General features: G+C 37.0%; 1 protein-coding gene across 6 annotated transcripts in view; it reads left to right on the top strand.

Annotated features, from left to right (window-relative positions):
- The window catches only part of Ptpn4 (protein tyrosine phosphatase, non-receptor type 4), a 180133-nt gene that overhangs the window by 123932 nt on the left and 38029 nt on the right, over nt 1-18172 (top strand). For 3 of the 6 annotated variants that reach the window (XM_087579984.1, XM_087579981.1, NM_001100479.3), the window contains 5 exon segments: nt 4083-4208; nt 5858-6016; nt 14577-14736; nt 16145-16228; nt 16317-16373. In XM_087579984.1, the coding sequence (XP_087436110.1) occupies nt 4083-4208; nt 5858-6016; nt 14577-14736; nt 16145-16228; nt 16317-16373 (586 nt within the window). 6 annotated transcript variants of the gene reach the window in all.

The following is an 18172-nucleotide window of genomic DNA, read 5'->3' as shown; positions in this document are numbered from 1 at the left end:
AACTAGGTATTAAAATTCTCTAATGGTCTTAGCAAGAATTAGGTCATTTTGGTTAAGAATTCCAAATTTATTATCTCTCTTAGAATTTTAAATGGCAGTATAAATAAAAAGATAAAAAAGGCCTTAAACTTTATATGAAAAATTTTACCAATGATTATCCCATTTGTCCTTATATATCTACTTTTTTGATTGCTTTCACACTTTTTCAGTTATCATATAATAATATCTGAAAAAGAAATGAGAGCAAATTTCTTCAACAGAAAAATAAGGTGCCACGGTCAGAAAATAAACTCACCACATTGCTAACAGTGTGGTATTTTTTTCTCTGAAATTTCCGCTCAGAACAGGAAACAGACAGCAAGCTTGAGTGGGTGGGTCTCTGAGGTTAAAACTGTTAATAAAGTAAAATGCCTGAAATTTAGTTAACTCAAGACATTTCCAAACATGTTTAGTTCATTACCAAGAATGAAATGTTTGGACAGTTTGTACTAGGTAAGTATGCTGGATTTTCAATTTTTCAGGTGATTTTTTTTCTCCTAGTAGTAATTAATCTTAGCTCTCACCACTTACATTTAGTCTAATATATGAAGAAAGAACAGTTTGTGAGTAGTAAGGATTAACATTAGTAAAGGAACTATAGGTGGTAAATTATGATGAGTTTGAGATTTTATGTTTTAAATCGAAGAGATTACATAGTATATTCTCATTTGTGACTAATTGAATTTATGTGCTCTCCACTGTGAGGGGTTAAATCTAATGGTGTCCAGAATTCAAGTTAAGTCTTAAACTAAAGCTCATGGTGCTAGGAAGACATCTCTGTGCTTAAATTACTTTGACTTTACACTTGGAAAATGAAATTTGAGTCTGTCCTTTTTGTTTGCTTGTTGGTTACCTTTAGCACCATGTCTCTTTTAGAAGATGCACGTTGGTTTTAGAGTTCAAAGAGATTAGGTCAGACTAAGATGGTTTGGCTATCAAATCCTGAAATAATAAGATACTTGTATGATTTTGATTCATACATATTTATTGTTCATAACTTAATAAAGTTTTTATACTTATGTACATTAGTAGTTTATCTTCATGTATGTTTGTATTTGGTTGCTTGATGCCCTGGAATAGGAGTTCCTGACAGTTGTGAGCTGCCGCAAGGATGCTGGGAATCGAACCAGGGTCCTCTGGAAGAAGAGCCAGTGCTCTTAACTTAACCACTAAGCCATCTTTCCAGTTTAATTTAACAGACTTTTAAAGAGTCTGAAACCTTGTACTGAAAATCTAGATTTTTCATAAAATTAAGTGTAAAGAAGTATGTCATGACCCTGTTCTACCTGTGAACTTAAATATTTAGTATAGAAACAATTTTTCTATTGTAGGCCATAGTTAGAATTCAGTGTCCCTAGTAGCCATGATTTTTTTAATGCTTCCTGTTGTGGACATAAAACACGGTGGAGCACCATTTGCTGAGCATTGCCATTCTCTCAGGCCATTCTGTTTGTGCAGCTAATGTGTCATAAAGGAAATTATAGGCTGCAACTACAAGCTTAATCACACTGGATTTAGGTACACACTGATTTCACTCTTTGGGTCTGTTTGAGGTACTTAATTTTGCATTTACTTTGTACTTTGCTTGGTATTTTTTCTTTATTTGTATAAATTTATGTAGTGTAATATATGACAAGAGAGGAATTATGGACAGTATTTTAAAGTGGAAAAACTTGCAGTAATCTAAAATTACATAGGTCCAGTCTTTATTATTATTGCAAAATCTGAAAAAAAATTCGCAGAATGAAGATCTTTAAATATAATGGGCCGTGACCAAAAAAATAGCTTTAATTGGTTTTTAAATAAGTTTTTATGGGATTTTTTAAATTTTGTCCATTATATTTTGATCGTATTACCTCCTCTCACAAATCTTCCTAGACCTATTCCTTCTCCTGTTATCCACCAACTTTGTGTTTGTTGTGCTTTTGTCTTTGTTTCTCTATCAAGGCCAATTTGTATTGCCCGGATAGTCTTGGAAGCTTTCTTCTAGAGCATGGTAGACTTATCAGATGCTACATCATTACTGACCTTTTCTTTCTTGGCCGCTAAGAACTGACAAGAGCTACTCATCTAGGGGAGGCTGTAGTCCAGCTCGAGTTTACACAGCTTTTGCTTTGCTGTCATAACCACTCTGAATTCATGTGTGCAGTCACCCTACTGTGCTGTTTTATACAAATAAGTGTTTCTATTTAAAAGTTTTATGATCTGATTTTTGCAGTATGCCTATATTGTGATGTCATTGAAAATAACATGATTTTTATGGGTCTTGGGAAATTTATTACTGAGATTAAAAGCATATAAGGTGATTTATTATATGTTATATTTGTCACTTAATTTATTTTATTAACCTCCAGAATTCTACATATCAAAAAAGTATACATTTAAGTAAAGGAGATTTCAGTAGTACTTAAATTTACATGTTGAAGACATTGGTTATTAACATTCGTCAAATTCTAAGGGCTTATGTTTTTGAATACCATTTGATCTGTGGAGATTAGCATCTTTTTCTTAGCATGTTACTTAATTCTATTTTATCACTATGGTAGTGACAATAGATAATAAAACATTCTTTTGTGTTGGAGCAATTTCTTAGTGGTTGGGAGCCATTGCTGCTCTCTTGCAGAAGACTAAAGTCCATTTTCCAGAATTCATCCCAGGCAGACTCTAGCTGCCTACTTTTTACTTTAGCTCCAAAGGACCTAATACCCTCTTCTTGCCTCTGCAAGCACCCACACTGTGTGCATAAACACATACAAGAATACGTGCACATAACTAAAATTAGAATAATCTTTATTTAAAAAGATACAAGATACAGAATGTTTTTTACAGAAACAAATGGAAAAAAGAGAAAAAACTAAATTCAGCATGCACGATTATCTTTTTGGACCTCCTCATTGAAGCAGAGGTTCAGAAAGTCATTGAGGAGATGATGTGGTAAGAATTGTTCATTATACTTTGTGGTAAACTGTGTTCTGAGTAGATAGGTAAAGACTTCTGACATTAGCAATTTGAGAAAAGCAAACTACTCATTGCTTCTCATATTTTTTTCAATATCCCTTATTCTTCATAGACCCATGTAGTAGTAAATATTAAAAAAGGAATTCACAAAACCACACTGTTGCCAGCTCCAGTCGACCACATGGCATCTGTGGGGTATTTTCATCTCAATGAGCAAAACATCTCTATCTGTCTCTTAAGTTCCCAATTTCCATCCCACATTCCAGCAGGCTACTCTCTGGACCCTGCAGTGATCTCACCATTTATCTGGTTCCCAAGGTGGGTCTCTGCCAAGTCATTCCATACAAAGACCACCTGTCTCGCAGCTCTCTTGTTGCAGACTCTGTTCACATTACCAGCAGCTGCCCCCTGTAGTTATAGTCAGAACTTGGAGTAACCCATTAAAATCAAAATTCAATCAGATTGTAATTTATCAATCAGATTTATATCTTGGGGTTGGGGATTTGGCTCAGTGGCAGAGCGCTTGCCTAGGAAGCACAAGGCCCTGGGTTCAGTCCCTAGCTCCAGAAAAAAAAAAAAAAAAGAACCAGATTTATATCTTAAATTATGACTCCACAAAACATCCACACAATAAACTCAGAGCCATCTAATATTGATATAAGCTGCCCACTTAGATAAGACAAATTGTCCTATAAAATTCCATCCCTTATGAAATATTTATAATTACCTGTGGCCCGTTAAGGCTACACAGATCTGGGTTGTCCTTCCCTGCCTCCATCTTGGTTCTTCTCCTTTCTCCTCTCTCCTCTCTCTTAAACGCTGTGCCTGCCTTACTTTTTCACTGTCCAATCACCATATCTTGTGATAAGGCCTTGCCTTATCTTGTGCCCTCACCTGCATATAGACAACAATCTATAGACCCATTCTTTTTTTTTTTTGTCATGTAAAGCCTTTTGATAATCATAACATATCAAATCATGATATAAATATATCATAATGAGCAAATTGACTATGACTTACTAAAATGAATTTTAAGATTATATAAAAACAAAACTTTTTATGCATTATTCATATATTTTCTGCAGATCTCCAAGTAAGCCTTTGGCCCGGAAATTAATGGATTGGGAAGTAGTCAGCAGAAATTCGTTATCTGATGACAGGTTAGAAACACAAAGTCTCCCATCCCGGTCTCCACCTGGAACTCCCAACCAGTAAGTGGCAAGCCTGCATCATGCTTGTGTTTTGTGCTTTCTAAGTTATTGCCTAAAGATCACAATTTATAAAGTATTTATGTCCTTTGATCAAACTTTCAACAAAATATTGTATTTTACTTTTTTTAAGCATGTCTCTCTCTCTCTTCCTCTCTCTCTCTCTCTCTCTCTCTCTCTCTCTCTCTTTCTCTCTCTCTCTGTGTGTGTGTGTGTGTGTGTGTGTGTGTGTGTGTGTCAAGGGTATGTGGGCGTGCATATACAACAGTGGACATATGGGGCTAGAAAACAACTTGGGGGGGTAAGTTTTTACATTTTAGGATCCCCAAGATTGAAACCAGGTCCTCAGGCTTTGTGGCAGATGCCTTTACCTGGGTAGCCACCTCACCAGTCCCACACATGGCTTTTGTTACTTCAGACATTCTTGCTTCTTTTCCTGCTGCTCTGCTCCTTGTAAAGTGACCTAGAATAGCCTTAGGGAATGAGCAAGTAGAAGGTTGAAGAACAGCCTTCACTTTCCTCAGCAGTTTGTTTTCACTGGAAGGATAATTCATGATTTAGTCATGACTTGAACATTTCCTAAAACTGTCCATTTACTTTCATATAGATTTCTACCAGAATTTCTAAGGGGGTATAAATTGTTTGAAAATGCTTTGTTTGAATGATTGTGATGCAATCTCTAGTACTTTCTGTGGCCTAGGAAAAGACTAACAGTAACCCCGTCAGCTCAGGTAGAGCTGGGCCAAGAACCATGTGGTACAGCTCTAACCTTTCGTGCAGTAGTGGCTACACACTTTATTGTTTAAAGATCACAATTTATAAAAATTATGTCCTTTGATCAACGTTTCAAAAATTTTTTATTGTATTTTGCTTTTCTAAAATGTGGGTCTCTCTCTCTCTCTCTCTCTCTCTCTCTCTCTCTCTCCTCTCTCTCTCTGTGCGTGCGTGCGTGTGTGCGTGTGTGTGTGTGTGTGTGTGTGTGTTGCAGTCTAGCATTTCTTACAAACCTGCCAGGTTTTGGAATAGGTAATAAAAAGATAAGAAAGTCTTCCTCAAATATGTATCAGAGGGAGGGCAAGGTAAGAGAAGCAAGGTGAGGAAGGGAGAAGTGTAAGAGAGATGATCTAGATAACAGCAGTAGCTGGGATTAAGTTTCTAGGGAATGAAATAATTTTAAGGATGATAGGTTTCTTTTGTTTTTTATGAGTCAGGACAGCATAGTGATTAAGCAGTGGCTCTAGAGTCACTGTTTGAATCTTGAAACTAATTTCTGTCTCATTTTTTTATCTACAAAATCCTAATTATAGATGGACACATGCATCCTTGTTGTAGTGTCTTAGAGTCTTAATGCATGTGAAAAGTGGAATAGGACATAAGGTTCATAGTGGCTGAAATCAAGTAACACTAGGTGGAGATAAGAGTGGAGTGGCTAAGGCTTGAGGGCAGCTTATAGACTGCAGGCATGTCTTGACTTCACAATGTGTGTTCTTTTCACTTATATTACACTGTTTATATCACTGTTAGAGATTCTACGAAGTTAGTATAGACTCTCTCACACACAAACACACACATTTTCTCATGAAAACATGATCAAAAAAGAACAGGGAAAATTAAAGTATACTATTGTTCAGACTTTGTTTCTCTTCATTTAGTCGAAATTCTTCATTCACACAAGAGGGGACCCGGGTTCGGCCGTCTTCAGTTGGTCATTTGGTAGACCATGTGGTTCATACATCCCCCAGTGAGGATTTTGTAAGTCAGAGATCTCCATCATCAACGCAAGCTAATAGCATAGTTCTGGAATCATCACCGTAAGACTGCTTTTTCATTTTGCTTCTTAATTCTTTATTTTCAAATATTTTAACTTTCTTCACTTGAAATAACTTTGGGAATTAGATAGAGTACTTGATATAATTATAAATTCATATTTGTAAAAGTACTCATTTCTCCTTGAGATACCTTGTTCCCTCTCCTCCTTTTTACCTGTCTGGTTACTATTATTTCATTTTTTAGTGTATACTCCCAAATATTTTTTTCAGATAATATAATAGTGGAGTCAGGAAGATGGAAAATGTAAAACAGTCTTCCTAATTTTTTTTAAGGAAAGAAACCATATATAGAGTATATGGCAACATATATCAAGGGAAAAAATAAGTGAGATAGTTGTCACACTCAAGCAACTTCCTACCTTGGGACCTCCTTATTATCCAGTTTCTTTGGGTCTGTGGATTGTGGCATGGTTATCCTTCACTTTATGGCTAATGTCCACTTATAAGTGAGTACATACCATATGTGTCTTTCTGGGTCTGGGTTAACTCACTCAGGACAATATTCTCAAGCTGGGTCTTCAGGTAGATCTGTTTCTAATTTTCTGAGGAACCTCCAGACTACTTTCCAGAGTGGTTGTACTAGTTTGCAATCCTACAGCAATGGGATGAGTGTTCCTCTTTCTCCACATTCTTGCCAGCTTGTGCTATCACCTGAGTTTTTAATCTTAGCCATTCTGATTGATGAAAAGCAGAATCTCAGGATTGTTTGGACTTTGAACTTTTCTTTAAGTGCTTCTCAGTCATTTGAGATTCCTCTGTTCTAAATTCTCATAAATACCTCATTTTTTGATTGGGTTGTTTGGTTTTATTAGAGGTTAGCTTCTAGGGGTCTTTATATATTTTGGATATTAACCCTCTATTGGATGTGGAGTTGGCAAAGATTTTTTTTCCCCAACCTGTAGGATGCTGATTTGTCTTGTTCGTTGTATCCTTTGCCTTACAGAAGCTTTACAGTTTCATGAGGTTCCCTGATCAATTTTTGATCATAGAGCCAAAGCTAGTGGAGTTCTCTTTATGAAATCCCAACCTACCCCAACCCGTGCCAATGAGTTCAAGGCTCTTTTCCACTTTCTCTTCTTTGAGATTCAGTGTATCTGGTTTTATGTTGAGGTCCTTGATCTACTTCGACATGGGCTTTGTCCAAGGTGACAAATATGGATCTATTTTCATTTCTCTACATATTAACTGCAAGTTAGACCAGCACCATTTATTGAAGATGTTTTCTTTTTTTCCATTGTACGTTTTTGGCTTCTTTGTCAAAGATAAAGTGTACATAGGTATGTGGGTTTATTTCTGGGTCTTTAATTCCTTTGATTGACCTGTCTGTACCAATACCATGCAGTTTTTATCATTATTGTTTTGTAATACAGCTTGAAGTCAGGAATGGTGATTTCCCCAGAAGTTCTTTTATTGTTAAGAATTGTTTTCACTATCCTGGTTTTTTTTTTTTTTTTTTTTTTTTTTTGGTGTGTTTCCATATGAAATTGAGAATTGCTTTTTCCATGTCTTGAAAAATTGTATTGGAATTTTGATGGGGATTACATTGAACCTGTAGATTGCTTTTGGTAGCATGGCCATTTTTTACTGTGTTAATCCTACCAATCCATGAGCCTTCTTCTATTTCTTGAGAGTCTTGAAGCTCTTGTCATACAGATCTTTCATTTGTTTGGTTAGAGTCACACCAAGATATTTTATATTATTTGTGACTGTGGTGAAGGGTGCTGTTTCACTCTTTTCTTTCTCAGTCTCTTTTTTCATTTCTATAAAGGAAGGCTACTGATTTATTTGAGTTAATTTCATATCCAACCACTTTGCTGAAACTGTTTATCAGCTGTAGAAGTCCTCTGGTAGAATTTTTGGGGTCACTTATGTATACTATAATATCATCAGCAAATAGTGATACCTTGACTTCTTCTTTGCCAATTTGCACCCCCTTGATCTCCTTTCGTTGTCTTATTACTCCTCACCAGTCCCAAACATGGCTTTAACTTTGAGTACTATATTGAATAGATATGGGGAGAGTGGGCACCTTTGTCTTGTCCTTGAGTTTAGTGGGATTGCTTCAAGTATCTCTCCATTTAATTTGATAAGGGCTGTTCATTTGCTATAGACTGCTTTTATCATGTTTACATATGGACCTTGAATTCTGATATCTCTAATACTTTTAACAAGAAGAGGTATTGTATTTTGTAGGCTTTATCAGCCTCTAGTAAGATGATCATGTGATTTTGCTTATATAGTGGATTATGTTAATGAATTTTATATGGTGAACCAATCTTGCATCCCTGGCACGAAGCCCACTTGATCCTGGTGACTGGTGTTTTTGAGATGTTCTTAGATTCAGTTTGCTAGAATTTTATTGCTAGCATTTTTGCATTGGTATTCATATGGAAAATTGTTCTGAAATTCTTTCTTTGTTCTGTCTCTGTGTGGTTTAGTAATCAAAAGTAATTGAGGCTTCATAGAATGAATTAGGTAGTGTTACTTCTGTTTTTATTTTATGGAATAGTTTGAGGTGTGTTGGTATTAGCTCTTCTTTGAAGGTCTTGTAGAATTGGGCACTAAAACCATATGGTCCTGGGCTTATTTTGACTGGGAGGTTTTTAATGACTTTTTCTATTTCCTTAGGGTATGATATGGGCCTGTTTAGATAGTTTACCTGTGGGGACTGGAGAGATGGCTCAGTGGGTAAGAGCACTGACTGCTCTTCCAGAGGCCTAGGTCAATTCCCAGCAACCACATGGTGGCTCACAACCATCTGTAATGGGATCTGATGCCCTTTTCTGGTGTGTCTGAAGACAGCTACAGTGTACTCATATGCATAAAATAAATAAATCTTAAAAAAAAAAGATAGTTTATCTGCTCTTGATTTAACTTTTTTAAGTGATATCTGTCTAGAAAATTATTCATTTCCTCTAGATTTTCTAGTTTTGTTGAGTATAGGCTTTGGTAAGATCCGATGATTTTTGAATTTTCTCAGTTTCTGTTGTTATGTCTCCCTTTCACTTCTGATTTTGTTGATTTGGACCTCTGGGCCCCTTAGTTAGTTTGGCTATGGTTTTAATCTATCTTGTTGATTTTATCAAAGAAAACAAACAAGCAAACAAATAAAAAAAAACCAAAACAGCTTTTGGTTTTGTTGATTCTTTGTATCTTTCTCTTTGTTTCTATTTCAGCCCTGAGTTTGCCTATATCCTGCTGTCTACTCTTCTTGGGTGTGTTGGCTTCTTTTCATTCTAGAGATCTCAGGGGTGAATTTTCAAACTGAGATATTTCTCAATGGCCTCCTTCCTGTTCTAGGGAAAGAGTTTAAGAGTGGGCAGTGCCAACTGCCACAGCTGACTTGCCACAGTCCCCTTGTCGTTTATTGTCTTGTCTCATAAGTCTTCTCTACCTGGTGGCCAGAACCTGACCAGGTTATCATTGAGTAGAGTTGTTGACTTCCGCGGGTATGTGGGTTGTCTGTTGGTTTTGTTGTTTTGAAGGCCAGCCTTAGTCTGGGTGATCGGATAGGACGCATGGGATTATTTTAATCTTCTTGTACCTGTTGAGGCTTATTTTGTGACTGATTATATGGTAACTTTTGGAGAAGGTAACATGAGGTGCTGAGAAGATGGTTTGTTTTAGGGTGAAATGTTTTGTATATATCAGTTAAATCTATTTGGTTCATAACCTCTATTAGTTTCACTGTGTCTGTTTACTTTCTTTTTGAATGACCTGTCCATTGATAAGAGTGAGGTGTTGAAGTCTCCCACTGTTATTGTATGGGGTTCAATGTGTGCTTTGAGTTTTAGTAAGGTTTCTTTTATGAATGTGGGTACCCTTACATTTGGGGTATAGGTGATCAGAACTGAGACTTTCTCTTGGTGGATTTTTCCTTTCATGAACATGAATTGTCCTTTCCCCGTCTTGCTTAATGACTTTTGATTGAAAGTTTATTTTATTGGATATTAGGATGGCAGCTCCACCTTAGTTTTTGGGAGCATTTGCTTGGAAGAATTTTTCCAGCCTGAGATTCTCTCTTATAACTCTTGTATTCTGTTGTTAATTCTTGTATCTGTAGTTCCTGAACTCTTTCCTAGGTTTTCCATTTCAATGATTTTATTTGTTTTCTTTATTGTTTCTATTTCCACTTTTAGGTCTTGAACTGCTTTTTTTCAATTCTTTCACCTGTTTGTTTTCCTGTAGTTCTTTAAGGGATTTATTTGTTTTCCTCTTTCAAGGCTTCTACCTGTTTACCTGTTTCTCATGTCTTTCTTTCAGTGAGTTATTTATGTCCTCTTTAAAAGACTCTATAATCTTCATGAGATAGGATTTTAGTTGAGAATCCTGGTTTTCAGGTGTGTTGGGGTATCCAGGACTTGCTATGGTGGGAGAACTGTGTTCTGATGGTGCCAAAATATATTGGCTTCTGTTGTTTATGATCTTGTGCTTGCCTCTCGCCATCTGGTTATCTCTGGTGTTAACTCTGGGTGTCTCTGCCTGGAGCCTTCAAGACCTGTAGCCCTGGCTGCAGCAGATCTCCTGGGAGGCCTTCAAACTGTGGGGTTTTTCAGAGGGGCAGGCACACTGATGATCTGCCCTGGAGAAAGGCACAGGCAGGAATAGAGGTGGATTTTGAAAAGAGGGTATGGGTTCTGAGTCTGCTGGGCTCCTTGGTGATCCAAGCCTCTGAGGTTATTTGGGAGTGTTCCTTACCTGTTCCCCTGGATGGAGCAGATCTCCTGGGAGGCCTTCAGACTGTGGAGTCTTCAGAGGGGCAGGCATGTTTATGATCTGCCCTGGTGGAAAGCATAGGCTGTCATGACTTTTTTCTTAGCACAAACTTTTTCGTGCATCCATTAAGTCACACTACCCAATTTTAAACCTCTCCCTCCATCCCAGAACTACAGGGTTTCTAGCAGACAGCTTCTGAAGAAGTTCTTGTCTCTACTGCCAATGGAAAGAATATATATTCAAGGTCACTCTAGCTGTCTTAGTTAGGGTTTTACTGCTGTAAACAGACACAATGATCAAGGGAAGTCTTATAAAGGACAACATTTAATTGGGGCTAGCTTACAGGTTCAGAGGTTCAGTCCATGATCGTCAAGGAGGGAGCTTTGCAGCATCTAGGCGGGCATGGTGCAGGCAGAGCTATGAGTTCTACATCTTCATCTGAAGGCTGCTAGTGGAAGACTGCCTTCCAGGCAGCTAGGATGAGGATCATAAGCCTACACCCACAGTGACATACCTACTCCAACAGGCCCACACCTCCTAATAGGGCCACTCCCTGGGCTAAGCATATACAAACCATCACACTAGTTATTTCAGTTTCATACATACATACATGCAGATAAAATACTTACACGTGAAAAGTAAAATAGTATATTTTAAAAAGAATTTTTTAAAGGGTAAAAACCTTTAATACACCTTTAACCCCAGCACTCAGGAAACAGCAACAGGCAGATCTCTTTGTTGAGTTCAAGGAAAGTCTGGCTAAAGAGTGAGTTCCAGGAAAGCCAGGACTACACAGTACAGACCTGTCTTTAAGAAACCAAAGCAAATAAAGAAAAAGCCAGTCATTTTTATCAGTCTGGGAAACCTGGAAATTCACATGTAAAAGACTGAATCTAATTTTCTTGGTCTCAACCTGTGCAAAATCAACTCGACAACCTTAATGGAAGACCTGGACCTAATAGAGGACAACAAATGGGAAGAACTTCAAGACAGCAATATGGACAGCAAGCTTTTGAGTAGCACTCCAGTAGCTCAGAAAGTAGGACAGCCAAAATTGACACATGGAATTGCATCAAATTATGAGGTCTATACAACAAATGAAACAATTTTCAGAGTAAAGAGAGACAGTCTACAGGGTAGGAGGAAAATCTTTGCAGGTATTTATTGAACAGATTAGCATTTCGAACACGTAAGGAACCCAAACAACTTAAAAACAAAGGAATAAATAATCCAGTAATGAGTGGGCAGATAAACCTAGCAAATAATTCTCAAAAAGAAGTGCAGGCCTGCCAGTACCCTGACTTGTGGCCTTTTTTAACTCTTGATCATCATCTAACCTAGCTCCTTGCTTTAAATAAAGTTGCTACTTTAATTTTTTTATAGCATAAAAGTGACTGATAAACACATGACAAAAATGTTCAACAACATATTTAGCCACCAGGGAACTACAAACCAAAACTCCATTGAGATTTTATCCCACTCAGAATAGGTATCATAAGAAAACAGCAAACAGCTAGGTGTGGTGCTGCATACCTTTAACCCAGGCGCCCAGGAGGCAGAGGCAGGACAGACTGGTCTACAGAGCGAATTCCAGGACAGCCAGAGTTACACAGAGAAAGAAACCCTGTCTCCAAAACCAAAACCCACCAAACAAAGGATAAGTGTTAACAGTGATGTTGAAGGTTGCATAAAAAGAATCCTTGTACACCGTTAATGGCTACAGAAGTCAGAATAGATGCTCCTAAAAAAAAAAATGAAAACTATCAATATGATCCATCTTTAATACTCCTGGGAATCGAAGTCATCCTACACTAATGATAAGTACTTTGCCACCTTTACTGGGGGTATACATAATTGCTAAATTATGGATCAGCCAAGCCGCCAATCAGAATGGATGAAGAAAATGTAGAATATAGTTACAATGAAATATTTATTATTCAAACATAGAAAAAATGAAATCATGTTGTTTTCAGGGATTTGGATAGAACTAGAGTTCATGATGTTAAATAAGCCAGTCTCAGAAAACTAAGTTTTCTGCTGTGGGTGGAATCTAAATTTAAAAGGATGAGAAACAGGACCAAAGGCAGCAAGGAGGATGTTAGGACAGAAGAGAATAGTGGCGATCACATGCAACAAAAGTGCAGAGTATACATGGTCTATATAAGAATGACATAACAGTTTTATCCAGTTATTAATCTATGCTCATTTAAAAATGGGAAAAACATTCTGTTCCAACTGACTTTCTCCCAAGATGATTTTCATCGATGCTAGCATAGTAGGATAGGAGTTGAACCACTGGTTCTCCCTTCTGACCTTTGTGGAAATAGACTGTTTGCTTTTAAAAGTTATAATTTCTACCTTGAAATTACTCCTGAATTCCTAGCTATCAATTCCTGTTGCCATAAATTAAAGGTTATGCTTTTTAATACTTGTAAATTGCTATTTTCTCGCCTTAACACCTGGCAGGATTCCATGAATTTTTTCTTCGCACTGATTATTTCAATATTCTAATCTCTTGTTTTTTTATGTTCAACACCCAAATCTAAGGGTTTTTCCTTTTCTTTTTGACGTTATAAGTACACCATTTCCCCTGCCATCCCTAAAAACCTTCCAATACTCCTTTACTTGTTCTCTTCTGAATTCCTAGCCTATTTTTTCATTAATTGTTGTTAAATGCATTCATACATGTACATACATGTGTGTATGTTTGTTCATAGCCTGCACTTTCTGTTCCTGGTTTCTGTGCTTTCAAGGCTGGCCTGACCACTTGGTACTGGATAACTAATTGGTATATTCTTCTGTGGAAGAGTATTTCTCCTACTCTTTGCTTTTCGTAGTTCTTTGGGTAAAGTTCAGGCCTTGTACAGTTAAAAACCAAACCAAACAAAATTGAGTGTATGATTCACAAAGAACCATTATAAGGTTTTTTAAAGGTTCAGTGCTTGAAAGCTTTCCTCCACCTACTTTGGATGTCTGTTGTCCTTGTTCACCTCATGTGTAGATAACCATGCTGCTGAGACTTTGTTAGGTTTCTGATTTTACTAGGAGATACAGTCTCACAGGACACACTTTGATCCTCTCTGCTTCTTTCTACCCACTCTTCTCCAATGTTCCCTGAGCCTTAAATGCAGGAATTATTATTTAAATGTATCCATTGAGGTTAGGTTCCACAACTCTGCATTTTGATTGGTTAAGTTTTCTGTAATAGTCTTCATCTGTTGGGCAGAGTTCCTTGATGATGGGTGAGAATAAGGACATCCGTAGAGTGTTCTTAGGTATGGTGCTAGTTTATCATAGTAGTGGTTGTAGGGTCTTCTCCAAGGTCCATGAGTTCCCTGTCCCTGGGTTTCCTGTATCAGTTGAGTAGATCCTCAGTGCAGTTAGAGGGCATTCATCAGCACTAAGGTGGATGTGCCACTACAGCCTTGCTGCTGCTTGTTCATAGGTGCTCTAGCTGGGTAGGCTGCTGGTTGTCTTCTCCCTTTGGAAGCTTGCATGGAGCCGTCCCATGACCTGGAAGCTGCTCCTCAGCTTGTAGCCAAGTAACAGATATCTCCATAGGAATCTCTAAGCCATTCTATAACTGTTGGTTTGAGATTTTACAAACAAACAAACAAACAAACAAAAAACAAACAAACAAAAAGCAAACCAGATCTACTACTTTAAAGATAAATTCTTTATTAGATGCATTTCCAAGTAAATACAACACTTAAAAGTCTACACATTAGACATAGTTGGTATCTAGTTGCTTTACCTAATTTAGAATAAGGTATTTCCATCAGATGATTCAGAAAAATATTTACTTCTAACCACTTTTCTTACCTAGATCACAAGAGACCCCTGAAGATGGGCAGCCTCCAGCTTTACCACCCAAACAATCTAAGAAAAACAGTTGGAACCAAATTCATTTTTCACATTCTCAGCAAGATCTAGTCAACCATACTAATGAATCCTTTGATGTGCCCTCTTCCCCTGAAAAGTCCACTGTAAGTAGCTTTGCTTTGAACTTTTAAAATTCTGAATCCATTTTAATTTCTATTCAACTGTAGCATGTTTCAGTAGTAAATTATAATACTTTGTCTTTTTCTTCTGATTCTTTAACCATGATTTATACCATTTTGGTGTTACCTTTTTTTTTTCATTTGTAAGGTCCCCATTGCTTTAAGAGTTAATGTCTTAACAAATTGGTGTAAATGTAGTATACATAATAAACATATGTTTTTAGATGAAGTGCTAATAATTCAGTAAATAATTTACTATGTAATATCTTAATATAGAGATATTCCTAAAAATTTTAAATTGAGTACAGATTGTAATGCTATATGTTCAGTCTATATTTTATAAAATAATAACTTTTGCTTATATTGAATATGCTTTATATAATAAAATGATTGTTAAAATCCTAACGGCTTTTCAATCTTATTGCTTTCTTAAGACAATTGTAAACCACAAGTGAGGTTATCAGCTTATCATTAGAATACACCGTGTTCCTAAAAATGCAAGCATAGTCACAGGCAGATATGTTTCAGGAAATTTAAAGGAACACTGGAAAATGAAATAAGATGTAAAGGGGAAAGTCCATAAGACGCATCAGCACCTGGTGTTGAAGGTCTCCAGTGATTACTGTACTCCCTGCCTTTTCATTTATTTCCTCAGAGTTTCTCCCATTACCAAAAGTTGAACGCATTCTGTTTTCTCATGTATACTGTTCCACTACAATTGGTTTAATCAAAGGAGATCAGAATTTTTGCCAAAGATGGCAACTTTTATACTAACTCTATGGTAATGTTTATGTGTGTCTTATACCTGGATATATTTATGGTTACTGAACTTGTACTTTCATGATAGAAGGTATATATTTTTAAAAACACAATAAAGGGAATCATCCAGAAATATATGTAGCTATCCAAATAAAGGCCATAGAAACAAATTGTACGAATAAGAGAGATGAAGGGAGACTGAGAATATGCAGCAAAAAGGTAGAAGGAAAAGTAGGCCACATCGTATGATAAAGAAGCCCAGTGGAAAGGGAGCACTTTGTCCAGTGCTACAGAACGTTCAGGTAAGACCAGGATTGAGACAGAATACTGGATTTAGTCATGGGAAAATATTTCTTGTTGTTAGCTTCGTTATGGAATGGTGGGTGTAAACCCTGAGTGGTATTACACAGATTTAGAGGGAAAGGAGATCACCATCTCCCTTTGCCGCTTGCCAGTGTTGTTCTACTACAATGGAGGGAGAAATGAGAGAATGGCATGCCAGTTATTAGGCCAAGAGACTGTTCTCCTCACAGCCAACACCTGCTTAGGGTATCAACTCTCCATACATAGATCACACAAGCAGATGAATTATATAATGTGTTCATATTCTCAAATTTACTTTTGTCTTTTCAAGCCTAATGGTGGCATTCCACATGATAACCTTGTTCTAATCAAAATGAAACCTGATGAGAATGGAAGGTTTGGATTCAATGTAAAGGTAATCCCGAATATATGTTGTATTTAGTTTTTATATTAAGATGTTCTTAGTTTGGTAGTATTTGACTTTTTATTTTCCTATTTTCCAGGGAGGGTATGATCAGAAGATGCCTGTAATTGTGTCCCGGGTAGCACCAGGAACACCTGTAAGTTATCCCAAATTTTATCTAAAAAATACTGTTTCTAAGAATATATACTTTAAAGGACAGGTGTGATGGTTACCTGCCTTTAATCCCAGCAATCAGGAAGCAGAACCAGGCAGATCTCTGAGTTCAAGCCTAGCCTGGTCTGCAAAAGAGAGTTCTAGACCAACTGGAGCTACAAACAGCAGCAACAAACCCCAAAACCTAACTATACTCTGTCAAATGTGTCTGTGTGTATGAGTGTTTGTGTACACGTATGTCTGTGGACTGTGTGGGAGCGACCCTCAGAGGTCAGACTATAGTGCTGCATCCCCGTGGGACTCGAGGTTGGGCAGTTGTGAGCCACTATATGGCTCCTAAGAATCGAGTCCTCTACAAAAACAAAATGCTCTTAACTGCCAAGCCAGCTCTCCAACCCCATATGTACTTAAAAAAATTAGTTTGTCGTGTATGAGTGTTTTGCCTTCCTGTATTTATGTATACTACATGTGTGCCCATTTCCTGAGGAGACTGGAATATGGCATTGGATCCCTTGGTCCTGGAGCAACCAGTGCTCTTAACCACTGAACCTTTTCTTCTGCCCCAGAATCTATACTTAAAAAGTAAGAACACTGGTTGTTCTTCTAGAGGACCTCTGTCCAATTCTCAGAACCCATATTATGGTAGCACAAAGCTATGTGTAACTCCAGTTCCAAGGAACCCAATGCTCTCTCTAAGTTATCAGTCATTTTTGTGGGTTATATACTTATGTGCAGTCAACACCTAAACATATAAAATAAAAACAAAGCATTTTGTTTGCTTAAAGGAAGAAAAGCATTAAATTTCAACTTGTCAAATGTTAAATATAAATGTTAAATGTCGTTTCATAAGTTGCAGGAAAAGATAAATTTTAATTGAATTACATCTTAGAAAGAAGTTATTACTCTGAGTGTTCCTGCAGTGCTAAAGAGTACTGTTGTTAAAAAAAAAAAGCCTCTTTATTCAACAAGTGTAGATGAAGGTGGAGTTTTTTGAGATTTTTGTTGTTGCTATTTGCTGTTTTATTTACTGCAATTCATTATTTGCCTACTTTTTTTTCTTTTGAGGTGAGTGGGTGAGTGGGTGAGTGGGTGAGTGGAGTTTGAGACAGGCTTTCTCTGTGTAGCCTTAACTGTCCTGAAACTTTCTCAGTAGACCACAGTTGAACTCTCAGAGAGCCACCTGCCTCTGCCTTCTGAGTCCTGGGCTTAAAGGCCTGTGCTGCTACTGCCTGGGTTGCAATACTTTCTGTTTTAAAATTACTTTAAATGGGAATGATACAGGATCACTTTTAAATTCTAATATGCACATGCTAAAAACATTATAATAAGGAGTTATTCATTATTAAGCTTCTCTGGTAATGAATTTTTGGTCATCATTAATTTTAATTGTTGTTATCTGGTAGCATGCTAAAATATTAACAGTGTTTCTTCTGAGAAATGGTATTACTGGTATGTTTCTTTTTCTTCCTATTTAGTTATCTGAATTATGACACTGAAATCCTATAAGCTATTGCTGGTCACGTGCTCCCTTCTGTTGAGTAGAACTATGCTATAAAAATATCGATAGAATTTAGAACATGTTGAAGCTATAGAACATTGTTGAACATATTGAATCGATAGATTGTCATTTGTAAATTACCTCATTAATAGAGATACCACCACAGTCTTCCATGTTGTGACCTTTTTAAAAAAAGATGATTAGAGGAAATAGTTTTGTGGTTATTTGTCTTGTTGGTTTTCTGAGACAGGGTTTCTGTGTTTAGCCCGAGTTGTCCTGGAAGT

The sequence above is a fragment of the Rattus norvegicus genome, chromosome 13, assembly GCF_021556685.1.
Source record: "Rattus norvegicus strain SHRSP/BbbUtx chromosome 13, alternate assembly SHRSP_T2T, whole genome shotgun sequence".
NCBI classification, from domain to species: domain Eukaryota; kingdom Metazoa; phylum Chordata; class Mammalia; order Rodentia; family Muridae; genus Rattus; species Rattus norvegicus.
This window is presented reverse-complemented; position numbering and strand designations above follow the sequence as displayed.